Here is a 21,414-nt window from a genome sequence, read left to right as displayed (position 1 = left end):
AGCCTTGGTGAACATAACAGACTTTTTTTTTTAAAAACTTTATAAAATCATCCAAACTTTTGACCATTTTATGCACAAAAGTGAACTTTATCACCTTTGTTATTGTAGGATACAGACCACTAATGTTGTTATTTTTTATAACAATATCACAACAGCAACACTCTAGCTCATGTTATCTTGCTTAATTGTCATGTGATTTTGAACTGTTTGCCTATTTTTCTATGAGCTAACTAAAGGCTGAATGCAGCTGTTGTTCTCCATAAATTAAACTCTGCCATGATAGCAGCAGCACACTCAGGGGTATTGACATTTGATGTTGTTGTTTCAGTTGTGTGTGTGCGTGTGTGTTTCAGAAGGTGTGTTTGATGTTGCAGAAGAGGGGTGAGATGGTAAGTTGATGGCAAATGCCTTGAGGAGAAGCTGTCAGCACAGCCGGTTCCCTCTGAAACCCTGGTGGCCTGAGCCGACCGTGGCAGAGCGAATCAAAGACAGCCAGCAAACCCACGGAACGGTGGGACTCTGAGGGCTGGCCCCTAGATCACCAGTGTTTTTGAGGGAGTTTTACAGCACAGAGGCAATGTTCTGTATTTCTGATTCTCAGCTCTGGGAATGGATAGTGGAACTGAGGAAGAAGTTCATCAAAGTTTAAAATGCCAAAATAACAATGAGCAGAGGATATGTGAGGGGTCTGTAGATATCACAGCTGCGCCCGCACCTCCATTCAAATTACAGAATATTTTGCACATTGGTAAAACCTGAAATACAAAAGGCCAGAGAATAGAATATGTAGCATCAATGGCAGATCAATTCTCCCAGGCTCTAATAATTCTACCCATGATTTTAGCCTGAAGGAAAAAGCTTGATTTAAGTATGAAACGCAGTCCTGCCACACTTCTTGTGTAACCAACTGCAGTGTATGTCAATGATTGGTCCTGAGCTTTATCAAAGTTCTACTGAAGCATGGCTTCCATTCTTCTGTCCATCAGAGAGCGGAGGAGTGTGTGGTGCTTTGTATTAGGTTAATTTGGGTTGAGGCTGTGCAGCTCAATGTCCAGCTAAATATTGCAGAGATTGGCCTGAGCTTACTGGTATCGTAAGAGTTCACATTTAATCTTGTTTAGGTGCTCTGGAACACACATCCATGTTGTCTATTAGTGTTAGAGTCATTTAATGGATGGTTAGTGACCTCATAGAAGGGAGACACGTTCTCTAAGTAGGCCGTTAAGAAGCTGGGAGATATAATCAGAAAGCGTTACTATGCTTCCTGGCAAAACTGGAATATCGCATAAAAAAATGGTGACTAAAGAGAGGACAAAATCACTTCCTGATAAACTGGCACTAAATATGACTAAAAAAAATAGGAGAGGCCACTTAATACAGTAATTTTCATATTACGGTCCTGTCCCAAATGAAAAATTTTATGTGCACTTGTGGTATAAAGGACTTACAATGGCTTCTGCGTGTGTGTGTCCGTTAAGTCCACGAGAACGTAGGGTGTCCCATTTATCATTTTAGCATTCAGAAGGGTGCTCATCCCTTTGAGGCCGTAAATGCGTGGAAGACCACAACGGTTTAGAGTGCCCTTTGGGACAGGGCATATTATGAATTAATAACACCTCAGAGTGAGCAGATGAAACACAATAAATGTGGTCATTGCTTTTGGAGATGGATGCCTGCTGTTTGGGAACACAGTTGTGTAAGACCATTATACAGAAATACATTGATTACAGACTTTGCTCAGGCATTTCAGAACAACCAAAACAACATTTCAGGATCAGGATCGGTCCACTGTTTAGTCAAGTTATCCTGTCTCATCGTGCAAAGTCACATGACTTTTTTTTTTGATGCGCATGGTGGAATTTATTCGGTAAATGTGTTTCCATCGTAGTTTTTGCACATTTTTTTTTTTTATTGGATAAAAACTTTATCCTAATCAGTTGTGTGCCAAGTTTCTATACACATTTTAGATTGTGCTTTTTCGTGTTTTCCAAATATTCCAAATTGCGCATAAAAATGAGTTTTTTTTTGTTTTGGTTTTTTTCGTTTGTAAAATTACTATAAAGCATTTACATTCTGGCTTTTTGTTGTTCTTATATTTAAACAAAGGATGACTGAGATGACTGATGAAGATATGAAGGAGGCCAGAAACTTTTTATTCATCATGGTGATGATAATAATCAAAAACAAATTTCTTGAGTACCAAATAGTATAATGATTTAGTGCTGGGCGATGTTAAACCAGTTTGAATCACACACATGGTATGAATTTAAAAATAAAATAAAATAAAATGGCATACCGGAACGAGTGCTAAGCGACATAAACAGTGTCATGAATTGAGAGGAGATCCCCGTTAACGGCATACACTTCTGATTAATTGTTAGAGAACTATTAATGACACAAACATTTATTTAAATGGGCAAATAAACCAACTGTAACTGGCCATTAACAGAAGCCAGAGACGTTGAATACGAATGCAAAGAGTACTGAAATACTGAATTGGGGTGGCAGGGTTATGTGAATGTATTTCTGAGGGAAACTGACCATCTTGATATTCAATTTTTATCTTAACTCCATATGATGCACAGTAATGTAATATTTAAAATTGTAGCACTGCTTTGTTTACAGCGGTAACCAAGAAAATGTTCTATCGCTGCTGTTCCATTAGTGCTGCCTGTTGTAAGAGAGTGAATCAAGTTCTCATGCAGCCCGTCTGCTGTTTTTGTTTCATGCAAATGTTTTATCACGTTGTAATAAACTGTGAAACTGGCTGAGTTCTTAAAGGGGTCATCGGATGCCCATTTTCCACATGTTGATACAATCCTTTAGGATCTTAATGAAACGTCTGTAACATAGTTTGGTTAAAACCTCTCAGTCTACTAAAATCTTTACTCTTTTCTCAAATCAAGCCGAACGCAGATCTTTTTGACATCATACAGACAGGCCCCTCCCATGATAGTTTGATTGACAGTAGCGTTTCTACAGACTGGACTGGCGTCTTACCTTAGACCCGCTCCGAGTGATCTGTCATCAGTCCACCATTGTTTCACTGCCGAAGCAGATGTAGACAGGAATGGCTCCTAAGCGACTGAGGTGTTTTGTTGTTGGATGTAATAATGAACATGGCAGTCATCATTTACTCCCGACATCTGAGCCGCTGAAGATCTAGTGGATTAAATTTGTTTCTGAAGGGAAACTCTCCACGATCTACATAAATGCAACTATCTTCATTCAATTTTTTTTATGAATCTTTGCAAATTGCCTTTCCTAATAATGTGCTAATTAGCAAATTTCATGATGAATGCGGCTAAAGTAAACAGTCTCTCTCAGAGCAGTTCGGAAGAGAGGGGCGGGTTCAGCAGAGCTCATTAACATTTAAAGGAAAATGCTTCAAAATGGCTTTCTCTGAAAAAAGTTTTTTTTTTTACATTACCATTGAGAAACATAAACCAAACTATGTTACAGACTTTTCAGTAAGACCTTAAAAAAATCATATAAACTTGTAGAAAATGGGCATCCAATGACCCCTGTAAAATAAACTGTGATACAGATTGTATACTGAAGCTTTGAAAATTCAGCTTAAGCATCACAGGAATAAATTACCAGAAATTGCTAAATGTATGAACCCCTAAAACAGGCATAAAAACAAAAACAAAGGCAATTACTCAAATATTTATGTTCTTGACAGGTTTCTAAAGTGTTATATAGTAAATTGCATAGTTTGATGCTTGAAAAAAAGCATTTGTCTCCTCATCCTCATGTTTCTATAGGAACATCTGGCAAGGTAACAGTTGTTTGTTTCACTGATGCCTGGTGCATTGATGGAGCATACAAGGTTGTTTGCACATACAAATACATCCAGTATCTCAATGGCATCTCAAAAAAAAAAAAGGAAAAACAAAAAGGTGTGCATGTCCATCTGTCTGAAAATGTGCAACTCGGGACAGTCAATCCAGACACCACATAGAAGGATGTGCTAGAAGAGTGACCATTGCAGCTTTGACTGCCTTGTTTTTGGCCATTTGTATTCTGCTTGGCTGAAATGACTGATATAATCATCTGCGATGTGCACTGACATGGCAGACAGCACTCTCCAATGAATGAGCGAACCTCACATCGAGCCATAATGGCAGGTGATGTGTTGCTCACGCTAGTTCAGAATCACACTCAGGTTGGCTTGGTGTGCTAAATGAAAGTAGAACAGTTGATTTGTCTATTTATTTCCTAATATCTATAAGCATAAAGCAAAAAAAAAAATAGAGACGAAGTAAAGCATAAATCTTCAGGAAGACGAGCTTAAATGAAGATAAAGAAACCCTTCCCTGTAAACCTACTGGAAGGTCCCAACATGCCCTATACAAAATGTACCTTCTCAACCATGTCATAAAGTTAGATGTGGCTTTCTCGAAGTCTCCTTCGAGTTTCCACTAATCGGATGTGACGCTGCTGTTTTTCTAATCTCTGTTCTGCAATCCTGAGAAGGATGAGGTGGAAAAAATAACAAACGTGGAGCGTGATTGTGCAGGCGGTGGGAGCAGCGCTGGGTCACTGAAAATGGCAGCTGTCAAGGCAAGCTGACAGCGAGAGGAACTTGCGCAGTCTCTTGCTGTCTGAAGACTTTGTCACATTGCTGTAGAAACCTCAAGGAGTTCCGAGGAGATGTGGGGTGGCAAGCTTGTCATATTTATTAAGGAGATGTTTCGCCTACATGTGAACTCATGTGTGACCACCTTAGTAATTGCATTTAAAGGAACAATTTATTTTCCAGTTTGTGGTACTGGATTTTTTAAATGGTATATATTTTGTGTGTGTGTGCGTGTACTATATATAAAAGTTTAGATCCCTCAATGAACTGAAAAATAAATTAGTTGAATTAATGACAAGAGTATCTCGCATAACATGTGCACTGTACCAAGGAAGCTTGGTTTTTATTATTTGAACTGATAGCACAGAACACCACATTTTTGGACTGTATATGCACACAAACGAGGCTTCAATAAAATAACTTTGAGACAACTGATTGCAAAGACGTGACAGCGCTATACATTTCAGAATGAGAAAAAGTGCCCAGGGCAAATGTTATTGGAGCATGTAAGAGAACAGTTAAATGGCTGTTTGTTTTGCATTACGTCAGCTAGTCAGTTCTGAACTTGTTTCTTTGCAAGCTGAATGTGTTTCCCCAAAGGGGTTTTTCTAGATTTTACAACCGTTTACGTGTGAATAAGAGTTCTCAAAGACATGACTTATTGACTGAAGCTGTATTATTAATTGGATTTTATTTGTTGTCTATTGATTGGGCATCCGCATCTACTTATCGTGCATGCTATATATTTTCAAGCTCACAAATGATATTCAAGCATCTTGTGAGGGAAATGAATGCCTTACACCTTTGCCGCAATATTCATGTTGATTCCTTTTGTTTATCTAGTGCCTATAAGACATTTTGTGATGTGATGGAGATGAAAGAAGTAAAGCTAGCTGGAGTACAACACTGACATTTATCTACAGAGCTCTGGACAGGAAGTTGAACAAACAATCAGGAGAAGCAGGTGTCATTTGATGGACAAAGCTGCCAGCACAGGCTGCTTGTCAAGAGAGTAAACAAAGAGAGAGACAGAGAGAGAGAGGAAATGACATATTTAAATTGTGCTGAGAGACAGATTTTAATTTGCTTGTTCTCTGACTCCTTTCAACTGCTGTTCTCATGGGCAGAGCGGAGGGGTGACAGATCTGGTGCTGGAGTGGTTCACCAAATTATTTTATAAGAGCTGGAATGGATGTGTGTAACTCTGTAAAGAGCTAATTTCAGCTGCAATGTATTTATCAAAACAAGTATTCAATTTAAATTATGATGATACATGATACAACTTGCCCCAACCTGAACTTTAATATATATCTATATTATAATTATAATTATATTCCAAATAAATACAGAAGTTCTTTTGAACTTTCTAATCATTAAAGAATTTTGAAAAAAGGCATCCCTTCACTGATAATAATGTGAAATGAACTGGAGTGATGGTTGCTGAAAATTCAGCTTTGCCAACATGACTAGAATAAATTACATTTTTAAATCTATAAAACTTGTTGTTTACGGTATTTAACTGTATTTTTGACCAAATAAATCAAGTCTCGGTGAGCTTAAATTAATTAATGAAAAAATTAATAAAATAAAGTGAAACCTTAACAGACTCTAACTCCATTGAACACTAGTGTATGTATCATCTCATCTTCCCTGTTATATAAATATTTTATTTTACATTGCAATTTATCCAGCCTTTTAACAGAAAAAAGCAATAAAATGCCATAGTCAGATCAGGATGTGTTGTGGTATCTCGCTCATGTCATGCACGTCCGAGCATTTTCCTCTTCCGACATCTTTTACCTGCTCTGATTGAGTCTTTTTTACAGGTCAATCCTCATGAACCCAGCCCTGTCTTCTTTGATTTTCCCCTGTTCAGTCCTACTCGGGCACGTTCACGGACGCCTGCTCCATGCAGAAGAGGAAGGACGAGCAGGCACTCTGCAGAATCCTCTCATTAAGATGACAGGCCCAGCCATGGCAACAATTAACTCCATTCAGCCACAATTCATCCCTCTCTTCAGGGTGCGCAGAAGAGATGAGAAGAGACATGCAGGTCAGATTTAGCTGAGTGTTAGCCTCGCTTTGTGAAGGATAATCTGAGGTACTGACGAAATGAATGACACTGATGGAGGTCTGTCCGGAGCATATCCAACAGGATATCCCATTCTAGGGATGGACTGGTCATAGGGTGCACCAGGACATCCTGCTGGGCTGGTGAACATATGGAGTGCTATCAAAAAAAAAAAAAGAGTACAAAGTATTTATACAAGGATTTTAAAGCAGGAAAAGGACCCCATCAGTACAGTCATTTAAAGTACAAGTTGTTCCAGATACCTGGTTATTTAAAATGCCTAATTATGAATTATTTGGGCCTATATGATCAAATTGCATTACATTTTGCTCTTGTAAACTCAAAAGTTTGATACCAAAAAGATGTTTCTTTGTCTGTGTGAATCTTTATTTAACGCTTTGTTTTAAGAGCGAAGAAAATTCTGCCCGAAATTATGGATACCTTTGTTTTTTGTTATGGACTCCTCTGATAATGAGTTTCAACACCTCAATGCATTTCACAATTAGTTGAATAGTTTTCCCTGTCATTTCCAATTATTCTTACCATTAAAATATCCATGACAAACCAATGGAATAGAACTTCCGACATTCCGATGAAATCTTCAGTACATCACCATAATCAAGCATGTAAAACACAAACAGTGTTTACACTACCACACCACTTCAGATCCATCATCTGGATAGATAACAATTATCGGTATAATGCAAGCTAATTATGAATATTTGACTGTGTTTGATTCACAGCCTTATTAAAAATTCATGGTGGCTTATGATGGTTTCTGCTACTCAAGGCATGATATTATATATATTGCATTTAGCGTAACGCCATCATTACATTACATTAGTTTTCAAAAGTTGTAATCAAAGGAAATGAAAAACAAAAATGTATTTGCATTGATGCTGGTAATTATAGCAATTAAAAATGTGAATGGAACTTAATTAAATGTGTCGTGTCATGGTACAGTGGAAAAGCAGACTAATGAAACAATTATCTGTCCCGAACAAATAAAAGTTATCAGAAACACCATTTTTATTATATTTACACCAAATTATTTATCAATTGTTCTGCATGAAATACACAGACAGATAATCCAAAGAAACAACAATAATGATAATATATATGTATATATATATATATATATATATATATATATATATATATATATATATATATAAATATATATATATATATATTTATTTATTTATTTTTATTTATTATTATTATAAAGAAATTTGTTGTCATTTCAGTGTTTCTGATAACTTATTAATATGATATTCATAATAATACACATTTCTGACCTGGAGACTTTTCTTTGGATCTTCTATAGTCAAACAGCATTTTAATAATAAAATTTCACTTAACACATAAAATATATATAAAATCATAATAGGCCTATGTAAAGCAAAAGCACATATCATGCTGTGAAGAAAATAACTTTCAAGTTTAAAAATGTCTTAAACAATAAGTTAGTCGAGGGCTTCTGTTTCAGAATCTAAATGTAACCAGTTTATCTCCGCTTGTTTTTTTACAACCACAGTATGCCTTGATGATTCACTGAATTGTCTGTGGATAAATAGCTAATCATTGTAATCGCGTGCTTCCTAGTATTGCCCAATACAGCTTGGTGTTAATATATTACATATATGGATTTTTTTGAACACACAAAAAATTCCCCACACAGATCACGCAAAACATGACTCAAGGCCATATCTTGCCACATACAGGAACAGGGCTTGTCTGTTAAAGTCTGCTATCCAAATGCAATCACTATTAAGTATTAACCCTATAGCAAATAGAATCAGTGTCCCACAGAAAAAAAGAAGCCCTGTTCCTTTTATAGTCCTATTCAAACACACATCCTGCTAAAGGGTAGCAGCTGCTGCTGGGTGTGTGCGCGAGCCAAACGGCATTTTGACCTCAAAAACCCTGTTGCACATCTGGGCGGACGCACATGCGCAGCAAAAAACTTTTCAAACAACTTTTCTGCGCTTTTCTTGTCATCACTCGCAAAAGCCGACACTGGTCAGTTTGTTTTAGGGGTGGCGTAAAACAGATAAGTGAAGAAATCATATGTAGTGACGTTGCATATCCTCTGTTTTACAGGAAGATGTTGAACTTTTCTGCAACGCTATAAACTGGATCATGTTGCGCCAGACCGGGGGACGCAGCGCCGTCGTTTTGAACTTGACTTTGTTGTTATCCAACTTCATATAAGAAAACGCCATTCATTCGGGTTTTAGGCCCACTTTTTATTATTTTATACCGCGAATGCAAAACTCGTCGTCATGACAAAGAAAACTCTCTGGACCGTGGCGACCACGTTGATGATTTTCTGCTGTTTATATTTTTCATCTATTAAAGCAGACTCCTCTTCTTGTCACGGAGCATACGACCTTTACTTTGTTTTGGACCGGTAAGTACTCTCAAACTTTGATGTTCTTCCGAATTCAAAGTCATCAAGACAACATAACGCAGAGATTTACTGTTTATAACGCTGTATGTCGTTTACGTGACACCAAACTCGTGTTTGTAGGTTAAGCGTCAGGTAACTGTGAGGTTTTCTGCAGTTTGACCTGATTTTACATCTGTTCCAGACACAATCTATCTATCCGTTTGTGTATCTGATGTACACAAGTTCAGGAAGACTATCCGTTCCTTTTTTTTTTTTTTTGCCTGCGTATCTAACTGCCTGTCTTTCATCTGCATGTGTAATGTTACATATTAACTGGAACTCCTTTGAGAATCCTTTGTTGGCCTCAGTGCAGTCCTCCATCCTGTCTGGGAATATTACAGGATGATGGCACAGATGCACTCTTTCCTCTCTTTGGTGAACTTGGAGCAGCACAGAACCAGCCAGGCGTAATTACTGGTCAAGACCAGCAGGGAAAACAAACTTCCCTTCACTGGTCCAGACCGTTTCTCTTGCTGGATGTGGTTTGATGTTCTCACTAACGCTTATCTAGATTCTCTGACCTTGGCTTGAGACAAGGAAGAAGACAATGCATAAAAAAAGATTTTCTAATTACCTATCGCTTGTGTTTTATGTTCTCAGCACATGCAGTGGACTATAATTATTAGTTCAATTACCTTGTAGCTATTACATCAAGGGCACATTTTATACACTTTTCTCATTAAAGACACTGCATTACACTGAGGTTAGTGTCACAGAAGTCCACTTCCTCTTGAATTGATTAATGGATTGTGTGTACATATTTTGCAATAATGGATTAATAATCAAAATGATTATGAAATCATCGCTGTCTGTATGTATACAGTTGCATTCTGGCTAGGCATTCATTATACCACAGCTTCATTTGATGTTGATGTGTGTGGTGTTCTTTGTTTTTGCTATAGACCTTTTTGGCTTTGGAGTACTATGTAGCTTGGCAAAAGTTGTGTCTTCTCTGTTACCTATCTGTTACCATTACTTGCCAGTTTAAAATGATTATGCCAAACAGAAGTGTAAGTGTCCTTGTAATAAGAGCCAGTAAGAACAATAAATTGACATAATAGTTAATATAAACCCACAGAATAATTGTAAATGCTTTGTTTTCTTTCTGTTAAAGACAATGACAATAGATTTTATGCTTTGTTGGATATTTTCATCTTGTTTATCTTAAAATGTAATTTTTTATTTTATTTTATTCAGCCGGGCTAATTAATAGGCGGATATTTGGCAATTTTAAGATGATCAGCATTGCTTAATAACTATGTTAGCTTGGCCAGTTAATATGTGCCACTTTCGTTATCTACCAGCAGTCTTGTTAATGGGCAATAACATTTTCTGTTCTGGAATTACACTGCCATTCAAAAGTTTGGAGTCAGTGAGATTTTTATTCAAACGGAATTAATTTATTCAAAAACAAAGCATTCAGCTTATCAAGGGTGACAGAAAATACAATAAAAAAGGCACAATAGATGACAATTTCCTTGAAATTCTTTTCTCTAGTACTCTTTGTTTCTTCTGAGAATTCCCCCAAAATATTAAACCGAATGATTTCTGAAGGATTCCTGCGACACCTGAATACTGGAGTAATGGCTGCTGAAAATTCAGATTTTCCATCACAGGAATAAATTGTACAATATAGTGAAATTGAAAAAAAAAACACATTATTTTTCAATTATAATCGTATTTCACAATACTACAATTTTCTTTTTAAAGTACATTGTTATTTGTAATATTTTCAACAGTAGTTTATGTGGTTTTTTTGGCGCATCTCATTTGCTGTTATGTATACACTGGACATCCACCACTGACTCGCTAGTTTGATGTTTGGTGTTGGAATGATGCAAAGGTTTAAAGACTGAATGATACTGGGAATTGAAGTGGTCAGCAGTAATAATGAAGTGCCTTGACTCATACTGTGTGTTTTGGTCATAGCTCATCATGGTCTGTCCTTAGCCCATTATAGATAGACATCATTTTCTGAGACTGTGTTAACCCTGGAGTGTAACTGACTCAGCAGCTTGTTTGCCAAAGAGTAATCAACAGCACAACTCTTACAGTATCCAGATGGGGACATTTCAGGGGTTTAAATATAATTGCCTCAAGCTGTTTTTTCTTTGGTGCTGACTTTGTTTTTCATGTGCTTCCTTACAGATCTGGAAGTGTTTCGACCGACTGGACACAGATTTACGAATTCGTCAAAAATCTTACAGAGAAATTTGTGAGGTAAATATTCTAGCTTTAAGCTTCCTGACAAGTTGCCTGTACAATTATGAATGTATCTCCAAATTCACCAGATCAAAGAAAGTCATCCATCACTTGAATCAAAACTGAATACTAATTTGGCTGAACAGCAGCTACACATCCGGTTCTGAGATGGCCCTACAAGGCACAGGGAGGGTAAAGCCCCCAAAGCGTATCAAAAATAAAATTAAAAAATGCCAGATGAATGTGAACTTATGTAACGTTGACTCAATGTATGTGCCAGTACAGACGGTAGCGACCTAGCCAGAAGAAAGCAGTCTGCTTGAGAAAATAGCAAAGGGAGCAGGTGGGAGTGGGTGGCAAGGAGGCTCAGTCTTCTGGGCTGTGAGAATGGCCATTTGCACTGCAACTATCCAACAGCACACTTATCCCTCACACATGAAAGGAGAAGACGCAGCCAATGTACTTTAAGTCATGAGTGCAGGAAGACCAGTGCAGTCTGCCATAGACTTTGATGGTCTTCTGTTGTGCCATGTGGTCTGCATTGGCTCTTTTTAGGGTGCTTTTTTAAGCATTGAATGGACCTGCTGTATGAATGTATCATTTAGGAATTACCTTGCTGTGTAAGGGGTAACTGTGTTGTCTGATAGTGTAATAAGGGACAAAGCTGAAAGACGATGTAGGAAACAGTACATCTGTATTCTTTATATATGCAGGAACATTCAAGGTCATTTCCTTTCCAGGACAATGTTTTGTTCAGGCTGGGTATCGTAATACCATTTGGCGAGTCATTGTTGCATTTATCACTTAATCAGCTTGCGAAATGCACAGTTCTCTTGCCTCTTCTTCATCTGATTTTTGTTACCAAAATTTGGCTGCTTGGATACATTTGGATATTCTCCCTGAGTATCTGATGTGGGGGAAGGTTGTGGATTGGCTGCATGAGTGAGAAAAAGCAGCACCTCTCCTTATGCTCAGTCCTGAGACCTGACTTCAAATGTGTAGAGGAACCCAACATGTTCCTATGCTGTGTCAGCTTTCGTGACAGAAGGTTGTGAAAAAGACCAACTGCTCCACTGAAATGTACTTGTCATAATCAGCTATATATTTGTTGTCAGATCATGTGTCAGTTTTTTTTTTTCTGAGAAAAGAATGCTGTACCAATATCATTAGGAAATAAAATCCCTGATTTTGTAAATGCATGATAGCATTTAAAACCGTTAAAAAACGTTTTTTTTTTTACATTTTTACTATAACTAGAAATGTTGCATGGGCGAGTAACTGAATTTTTTTTTTGTTGAAGTACTAAAATTATTAATAAAGCTAAAACTGAAAAAAAAAAAAGAATAAATTGAAGCTAAATGAAAAATATATATATAAAACATAACAAAATTACTAAAACTTTAAAACTAAAGTATAATTAAAACCCATTTCAAAACGGTAATAATGGTAACGGTAAATAATACATAATGGAACACTGTAATCTTTGATAAATAATAGGAAAATAAGACTGGATAACTTGAACAGTGAAAAATACTCTTTTTAATGTCATTGTTCTGCTTTTTAAACTTGACATAAGTCCAAATGCACATCACTATTGCATCAATGTTGTGTAGAAAAGTTGTGTGGCTTCTTGTTTCTCCTTCTCTTATTGCAAAAAGTAGGAGGAATTTATATAGGAAGTGACAGGTATAAATATAATCACCAACAGGACATCTGCATGAATCACACACAACAACCTGTTTCCTGTCTGCATACCAATTAATCACTTCCTTGTTCCAGGCAGAAGGGTTATTTTTTTTTTTTTCAGTCACAAGATTTTATTAACTGGTCACACTGGCGTGTGTCTTAAGGCATGAGCAAACTCTTATGGTTACGAAAGGAGCATGAGGACAGCTAGATTTTCTACATCACAGGATCTCTCCACATCATTTGCAGCAATGTTTGTCTTTGTAAATGACAAATACAAGCAATTAAATAAAGTATAACATCAAGAAGAGCTTTTTGCTGTGGTTAAAAATGATATGTGTCCAACTAGAATTTACAGCAAGGCTTGTTTTTCCATTTGTCATTCATTTACAGCATTTGTAAAATTTTCCCTTTTTTTTTCATTCCAGTCCAAATATGCGAGTGTCCTTCATAGTGTTTTCATCAAATGCTGAGATTGTGTTAGAGCTCACTGGAGACAGGTATGGAATCAGGCTTGCATGAAGTTTTTGCAGTCTCTAGTGTAAGAAAGCTAGTAATACACCATGTGTTTTTGTTGTACAGTACAATAAAGAGGAGTAAATATTTATGGTTACTCTTATATTACAATTACATATTACTGTGAATATTCCTTGCCTTACATTACCAGGGCAAAAATAAATAAAGGACTGATGGCTTTAAAAGCAGTCAATCCAGCCGGAGAAACCTACATGCATGAAGGAATGAAAAAGGTAAAAAAAACTTTCATTTTTGTGCCGAAACAGGAGTGCAAATATACTCGACTGACTGTATTTCCTGGACTTTAGTCTTGTACTGAAATAAAATAAAACATGGTTCTCCTCGTGACCAAGATAATGTATAATTACATCATCTTAATAAGTAAACACACAACATTAAATGACCTCAATCTAGCTTCAAGATGCCTTCTGTGTCTTTGAAGTGATGTGACATGCGGCCAAGTATGGTGATACATACTCGGGATTAGTGCTCTGCATTTATCACATCCAAAGTGCACACACACAGCATTGAACGCACACACACCGTGAACACACACCCGGAGCAGTGGGCAGCCATTTTTTGCTTCATTGCCCGGGGAGCAGTTGGGGTTTCAGTCCCTTGCTCAAGTGCACCTCTGTCGTGGTATTGAAGGTGGGAAAGTGCGCTGTACATTCACTCCCCCCACCTATAATCTCTGCCCATACGAAACTCGATCCCGCAACCTTGGGTTACGAGTCCGACTCTCTAACCATTAGGCCATGACTTCCCAGTATTTGTTGTATCAATAATACATCATATTGATATAAGTAAAAAGTATACTACTCACGCAACCATCAATCCCTTTCTCTTTCCAGGCAACTGAACAAATGAAAGCACAGCATAAAAAGTCCTCTAGCATCATTGTGGCTTTGACTGATGGAATACTTACACCATATATCCTTGAACTCACTGCTGAAGCGGTGAGCTGGTGAGCTTGTACATATTTTTCTTAATTTAACAACTGCATTGTTATGACTGTTTGTTGTGTATGTAGGCTGATGTAGCAAGGAAACATGGGGCCCGTGTATACTGTGTCGGTGTAAAGGACTTCGATGAAAAACAGGTAATACTGGCTTTTCAGCAGATTTGAAAGTATTGTGAATGCTAAACAGAAATCATGTGTGGTTAACACTTACAAATTTCTCTAAAGCATCACGTAGTGCAGGGGTTTTGCAGAGTTGCTTGTAATTATAGGACTGTTGCTCTCTTCCTGTCTCTGCAGCAATGACAAACTGAGTTAAAGGAGAGGAAATGTCACGTTTTTTTTTCTTGCTTGGCTATCAGCCCTGTTATTATTATCTCTTTATTTGCCTGCCAACAGCTCGCCGAAGTGGCTGATACCAGGGAGCAAGTGTTCCCAGTCAAAGGAGGCTTTCAAGCTCTCAAAAGCATTGTGAACTCGGTAAGTTGCCCATGCCAGTGGCACTCATCCCCTAAAGGTGTGATAGAAGCCTCTAGTCAGCCAAGACAGATACATTCTTTGAACTACTACTAGGTAGTAATATTAGCTGACAATTTCTTGAAAGTGACTTACAGTAGACTAATTATGTGAACAACCCCCTGGAGTGGAGCAAAAAGAGGTTAAATACTTTACGCAAGGGAAGAATGCTGAGAGAAATGACACCAAGTACCCCAACTAAACTAGCCTAGACAGCCCTTTTTGGGTAACATTTCCTGTGATCTTTGAAAATGAACATATTTTTGCAATTAACAAACTGGGTTCAGACAGATGCTTGATGCTAAAACAATCCAGATTTGTTATTTAACTATAGCAAAATTTCCAAAAAGACTGTTTTGTAAAGCAATTTAATAAAATATAGCTTTTTTTAGTAGCATCATTTGGTTGTAAATTGTAGTTGTTTTTGCGAAAAATTATGTTTGCATGAACTTGCCAAAGCAGTTTGCTTCATAATGCTTTGAAATGTTCTTCAGCAAGTATTTTTCAGTCCATGTTTGCTGCTTTTTGTGCATGGCATGGTGTTGTTTTGTGACCACAGGAATCAATTTCTGGGATATTTTTCATGTTTAGTCAAAAGACAGGAACTAACTTATTGTTTTGTCCAGAAAAGAGATATGAAAAAAAGACCAATCATCTTGTTACCGAGTAATCTTGTTTGGCTAAATGTAGATTCAGGCCCAGCAAAGCACAGGCATTCTCTAGTGATTAGTTATCTTGGAGGCTGGGCTATTGGCCCCTCATGTTGCTCTCTGCTCAGATTTCCAGGATTTGAGATCATCTGTGCAGCTTTGCAGTCCGGGCCTAAAGTAGAATTAAAAGAGATTAAGCAAAAAGCAAAAGCCTAAAGAAAAGATTTATCCAGGCCTAATTTAATGTTCCAAGAATGTTTTGATTGATGGCAGAGAACTTTTTTTTTGGAGGGGTGGGGGTGGGGGGGCTTGCACCTGTAATGGAGGGAATGGACCTTGCTTAAATGGCTAGAAAGATCTAAGTGTAAACACAGATTTCTGAGTAAAAACATAAATATTGACCCAGTTGTGATATGAAAGGGAAGGATTTTTTTTGACAGATGAGGTCAAATATATTTTTGGCCTAATTCAAAACAGTACATGTAAGGGTTCATTCTGACAGCACTGAAACCTCATATGCATCATATAGTTAAGTCATGGCAATATCATGCTGTGGAGCTGTTAATAGTGAGAAGATTCTCAGAATATCAGACCACAGGAAATACTCTTTAAGACGGACTGCAGCTGGAAACAAAGGATGGTGATTCAAAGACAAGGCAGAGGCGGAAAACAGCTTAAAAAAGGAATTCGTGTCACTGCATGAATGTCATGATTAGCCAATCAGAATCAAGTTTTCTAAAACTCTATGTACTAATTGTAGATAGATGGCTGATCTAATGCTTCAAGTCTATTCCTATGTGTGTATAGATATCTGTCAGAGAGAATAAGTTGAAACGTCTTGCAATGAACCCCCCTTGTATCGTGTTATATCATAACTCATTAAAGAGCCATAAAGACCATTCTGAGGATTTTTTAGCCTTGACATTCAGTCGGTGTTCCTTCTCCCCTTTAATGATAGCAGAGTTTATCAGGTGTCATATTCAATCAGCCTGTTTTATACATGTCCCCCACTTCAGTCTGAAGCCTCATCTCCACTGCAGGTGATTTTGAGGACCATATCTTTCTGTTAATGTTGTCTTTTTGTCCGTTGTGTACAGAGATTTGCATAGTTTGTCCTCTGTTGATTTATGTGGATGATGGGAGAAGTGATGGTGGCCTCTCACAGGCCTGTTTATATGATAATGTCAGCCTGCGGTCTCTAATAGAGCTGAAGAGGGAAAATGGCACCGAATAATTTGCCCATAACGGCTGACATGGGTCTATCCCACACTGCACTGTACGTGATGCTCATCTCATTGAGCTTGATTTGGCATAGCAAACATCCCCAGCGTGAATGCTAAAGACCCGGACACTGTGATAGCTGATACTGTGATTCAGCAGTGACAAGTACTGATTTGAATACATTATTATTCTTTTTTCATAACACAGATCCTCAAGCAATCATGCACAGAGATTCTAACAGTGGAGCCGTCCAGCGTCTGCGTGAACGGTAAGCATTTCAAGGGCTTTTACAGCTGTCAGGGTGGATGGAATTGCGTTTGTGTGCGTGTATGTGGTCATTGATTTGGGTGGATGCCCAGGAGTGCTTCTCATTTTGTCCTCATCTGCTTTACATACCTCAGAGACCTTTGACATTGTTTTGAGAGGGAACGGGTTCGCAGTGGGGAGGCAAACAGAAGCAGTGCTCTGCAGTTTCATAGTAGATGGAGTTACTCAACGTAAGTATGGTTATTATACTGCATAAACTTACCTCAACCTTATTTGATGTGCTACTTAACTGACAAAGCCAAATGATTTAAGAGGTTTTGTGTCTGAAAATCAGTTGTGTCAGACAGGAAGTGAAGATGGCCACCAAGCAGGCCACACCTAGGATGCAACACACCTAAGATGCAAGATTTTTTGTGGCTTAACAGTCCCATTTGGTTACTAATGACAGAATAAGATGCTGAACTACAAATATTTTAAGCAGTGATGACTGGGTCCACCGAGAAACTTCAGAGAGGGCCCCAGGATGACTTCAAATTATTAAATTTAATAAATAAAAAAAAAAAATCAATAAACTTAAACATATAGTCTTACTTAATATGCTGAAAATAACTATTCATTTAGTTACACCAATAACACATTGTTTCTGATAATATATTATGTTTTTTTATAATATACTGTATCAAAAAGTTCTAAATCTAAAGTAACGTATTTTAAAAGGGAAATTTCACCCAGAAATGAAAATGTACATGCTGTTCCAAACCTGTATGACTGACATTTTTTATGTGGAACACAATGAAAATAATTTGGAAAAAATGTCTCTGTGGTTCATACTAAAGCCAAGGGCTCCTACACCACACTTGACTTTCATTGTCTGGACACTTCATTGCATGGATACTTTTCAATGTATCTTCATTTGTGTTTTAAGATATATAAAGTCAAATAGGTTTGATATGATTTGAAGGAAGACACCAACGTTTTTCCATATTCTGCTATGTTCTTCCCTCAACTTAGACGAGTGGATACATACCTCTTCTGTCTCAGTGTGTGCACTCAATCGCTGTAGCGCATGGCACCACTATGTTAGCATTTAGCTTAGCACCATTCATTCCTTAGGATCCAAACAGGGATGAATTTAGAAGCTACCAAACTACCAACTGAAGAGCACTTCGCTGCACTTTGACCTCGGTGCAGTAATGCAATCACTACTGATGTCATCTCACTGTTTTCAGGAGTGATGATATTATTGCCCGAGGTCGAAGTGCTGCAAAAGTGCTCTTCCGCCATACATTATAGTTATCATTTTTTATCCGCTTAGAAAATTGGCACATTTGATTTTGCGTCACCATACTTATTTGTGTAACTACTCATGTAACCGGGAAATGTAAATAGGGAAAACATGGAAGTATTTGGTGGCTTCTAAATTCATCCCTGTTTGGATCCTAAGGAATAAATGGTGCTAAGCTTAACACTAGCATAGTGTCGCCGCGCGCTACAGCGATTGAGTGCACTCACTGAGACGGTAGAGGTATGTATCAACTTGTCTTAGTTGAGGGAAGAACATAGTGAAATATGGAAAAACTTTGTCATTTTCTGTTAATTGTGCATAAAAGTGCAGTCTTCCATAAGCAGCCACATGCTATATAGCCACTACAGACAGCTCTCTAGTTCTGTCCCCTTCAGACTCTTAAGGGAGTTTGCTTTATGACTGCAGTATCATTATATGACAGATCCACATATGGCAGCCACATGTTTGCTCGCTTCTTTTGTAACTAGACAGGAAATACATAAACGTTGAATTCTGGGTGCCTTCTGCAGTGGTGTGACAAAGAAATCATTTTCAAGTTGAGATGGAAAAAAAAATGGCACTCTTCCCTAAACTCTTCCCGAGCACACGTCAGCAGTTCTAGTGAGCCTCTTCATCATGATAAATGGCCTGACGGTACTCCTCTTGGGGGGAGTTTGTTCTCCAGCTAGTTTGGCAGGGGATCATAACATGATCAACTTTCTGTTCATTTTGCAGAGGTGAAGCCAACCAAAGTGAAGAATGACTATGTCCTGTGTCCTGCTCCAGTTCTGTATTCAGTGGGACAGTGAGTATTCATGTTTCTTAAAGCAGCAGGTGTCAGCCTATTGCACAAAAATATTGTGTGATACACTAGCCTCAAATGTCATGGTACAGCATTACGTTATTGAAATAACCGAGAGACGCAGCACCCCGTTTAGATCAGGGATTAGCTGTGAGCAGCTTGTGTGAAATTATGCTCTGACTTAACCGGAACATTTGATCCACTATACGTGGTCGCCATTCAAAAGGCTTGCTTAATTAACTCTTGGCTGGCAACTGTGACCCATTAAGTAGTTTGCTGCTATGAACGGCTAGTAAACACATCTGGTGGAGGGCTTTAAAAGGATGTGCGACAGATGCACCGATTCCATTTTCCACGCTTCCATTTAAATAATTCACCGCATACTGACAATGGGCTACCACATAACACCTGCAACACTGTTGAATGCTAGAAATTTTTCTCTCTGTCTTTTTGGACAAAAAACTGCCTGTAGGATATGCGACATTGAAATCAAGTCATTTATATCATATATGCTAACGTACTGTGTATGAGGTTGAGCAGACCACTAGGGATATCAAATAGTGTCTTTTTGGGATTTAAAGGGTCTTTGTGGTTCAGTGACGTAGTGCCAGATATCAGGGTCTCATCTGCAACGACAGCTGTTGGTTCGTCAGACCAGGATCTAGGGCATCTGTCAGCCTGCCCATTAGCGCTGGCCGGCCCCGTCCCTTTGAGTGTTTGGCTGGAGGGGGTGAGGAACTTTTGTCTGGCAGCAGCATGGCCTCACCTGCGTTTTCACAACAACAACGGAGTGAGAAAAATAACTGAGGGACAGACCTGACACCTGCCTGCAGCGTGAGTGGTGGAACGTGCCTCATCAATAATCAATCTGATCTGTCAGGCCGCCATTTCAGTTCCATCTGCACAGGGGGTGGGAGATGCGCCCAGATAACATGGCAGCGCTGCCTCCACCAGTGCTCCTCCTCTCACTCTGCTAGATGATAAAAGGATGGTCACTCTTTCTAAAATGAAAGGCAATGACGTGCTGAATGGTTGATTTATTTTTGAATGAAAGTTTAATGCTTTCTTATCAGGTTATGTCATATTGGCTGTTTTCACCAATGCTGGAAAGCTTAGTCAGCGTATTCTTGTGGAAATGTAGTGAGTTGTACTACTGTTCAAACCGTTGGGTTTGGTAAGGTTTTATAAATGTTTTTGAAAGAAGCCTCTGCTCACTGAGGTGGTTTATTTGATCAAAAATACAGCAAAATGGTTAAATATTATTACAGTTTTCTACTCCTAAATTTTCAGGAGTCATTACTTCATTGTTTAGTGTGACACCATCCTTCAGAAATCATTCCAATATGCTGATTTGGTTCTTAAGACACATTTCTTATTACTGTAAGTATCAATATTTTTGTGGAAACAGATACTTACTGTAAAACTAAATTAATAGAAAGTTCAAAAGAACAGCATTTATTTGGTGAAAAAATATATGAATATATACATAATCTAACTGACCCCAAAATTATAAAGTATAGTTAATGGTACTACATGCTACTAACATGAAGTAGTTAACCAAATTGAAACTATTTAAGGTGTCAATGTTTTTTTTTTTTTTATTGATGTAACTTGATTTAACAAATGTATTTATTGTTAGCAGAGCAGCATTAACCTGGCATAAAAAACAATTAAATGAAAAAATAATAGCAGCATTTCATTTCAAAACAATGTGATGTCATTACTTGGCAGTGAAAGATAAATAAGATTTAACTTTGCTCAAACTTCAATCAGGCCTGTTTGCCATTGTGTTGCTCTCTGTGAGGTCGGATGCATTTGTTAGGCCTTCAGCAAACACAATAATGTCCTTAGTGACACCCGTTTCATCCCATTCATCTACGCCACTTTCAGTTTCTGTCACCATGTGCTTTGTGACAAGAAATCAAACTCACACACCACTCTCAGTCTCCTGTGGTGCTATGAGGGGCCTTCTGGGACTGCAAGAGCACTTTTGTGTACATGTGCTTGACTCATTCTGCTGAACTTCTGTCACATTTTCCTCTACTCTGCATTTCTAGAAAAAAGAAAACCATTAGATGAGGCATTTTTAGCATGGGATTCACCTGATTTCAATATAAATGTAATCAGAAACCTTTTGGGGATGCCTTTTAGAGTTTACCACAGAGTTTCCTCTTTTGATATGGGACATTCTGGCAGGCATTGT

General features: G+C 38.0%; 1 protein-coding gene across 2 annotated transcripts in view; it reads left to right on the top strand.

Moving 5' to 3' along the window:
- The first annotated feature begins 8,512 nt into the window (after positions 1–8,512).
- Positions 8,513–21,414, top strand: part of LOC113049121 (anthrax toxin receptor 2-like) — a 43,554-nt gene continuing 30,652 nt past the window's right edge. Inside the window, exons 1-11 of one of the 2 annotated variants that reach the window (XM_026211179.1) lie at positions 8,513–8,675; positions 8,757–9,066; positions 11,254–11,325; positions 13,422–13,493; positions 13,661–13,742; positions 14,364–14,468; positions 14,543–14,611; positions 14,870–14,950; positions 17,065–17,125; positions 17,259–17,354; positions 19,145–19,214. In XM_026211179.1, the coding sequence (XP_026066964.1) occupies positions 8,939–9,066; positions 11,254–11,325; positions 13,422–13,493; positions 13,661–13,742; positions 14,364–14,468; positions 14,543–14,611; positions 14,870–14,950; positions 17,065–17,125; positions 17,259–17,354; positions 19,145–19,214 (836 nt within the window). In that variant the 5' untranslated portion in view covers positions 8,513–8,675; positions 8,757–8,938. Of the gene's footprint in view, positions 9,067–11,253; positions 11,326–13,421; positions 13,494–13,660; positions 13,743–14,363; positions 14,469–14,542; positions 14,612–14,869; positions 14,951–17,064; positions 17,126–17,258; positions 17,355–19,144; positions 19,215–21,414 lie in introns of both variants that reach the window. The other variant, XM_026211178.1, reaches the window with a different exon arrangement.

Source organism: Carassius auratus, chromosome 30 (assembly GCF_003368295.1).
Source record: "Carassius auratus strain Wakin chromosome 30, ASM336829v1, whole genome shotgun sequence".
NCBI classification, from domain to species: Eukaryota; Metazoa; Chordata; class Actinopteri; order Cypriniformes; family Cyprinidae; genus Carassius; species Carassius auratus.
This window is presented reverse-complemented; position numbering and strand designations above follow the sequence as displayed.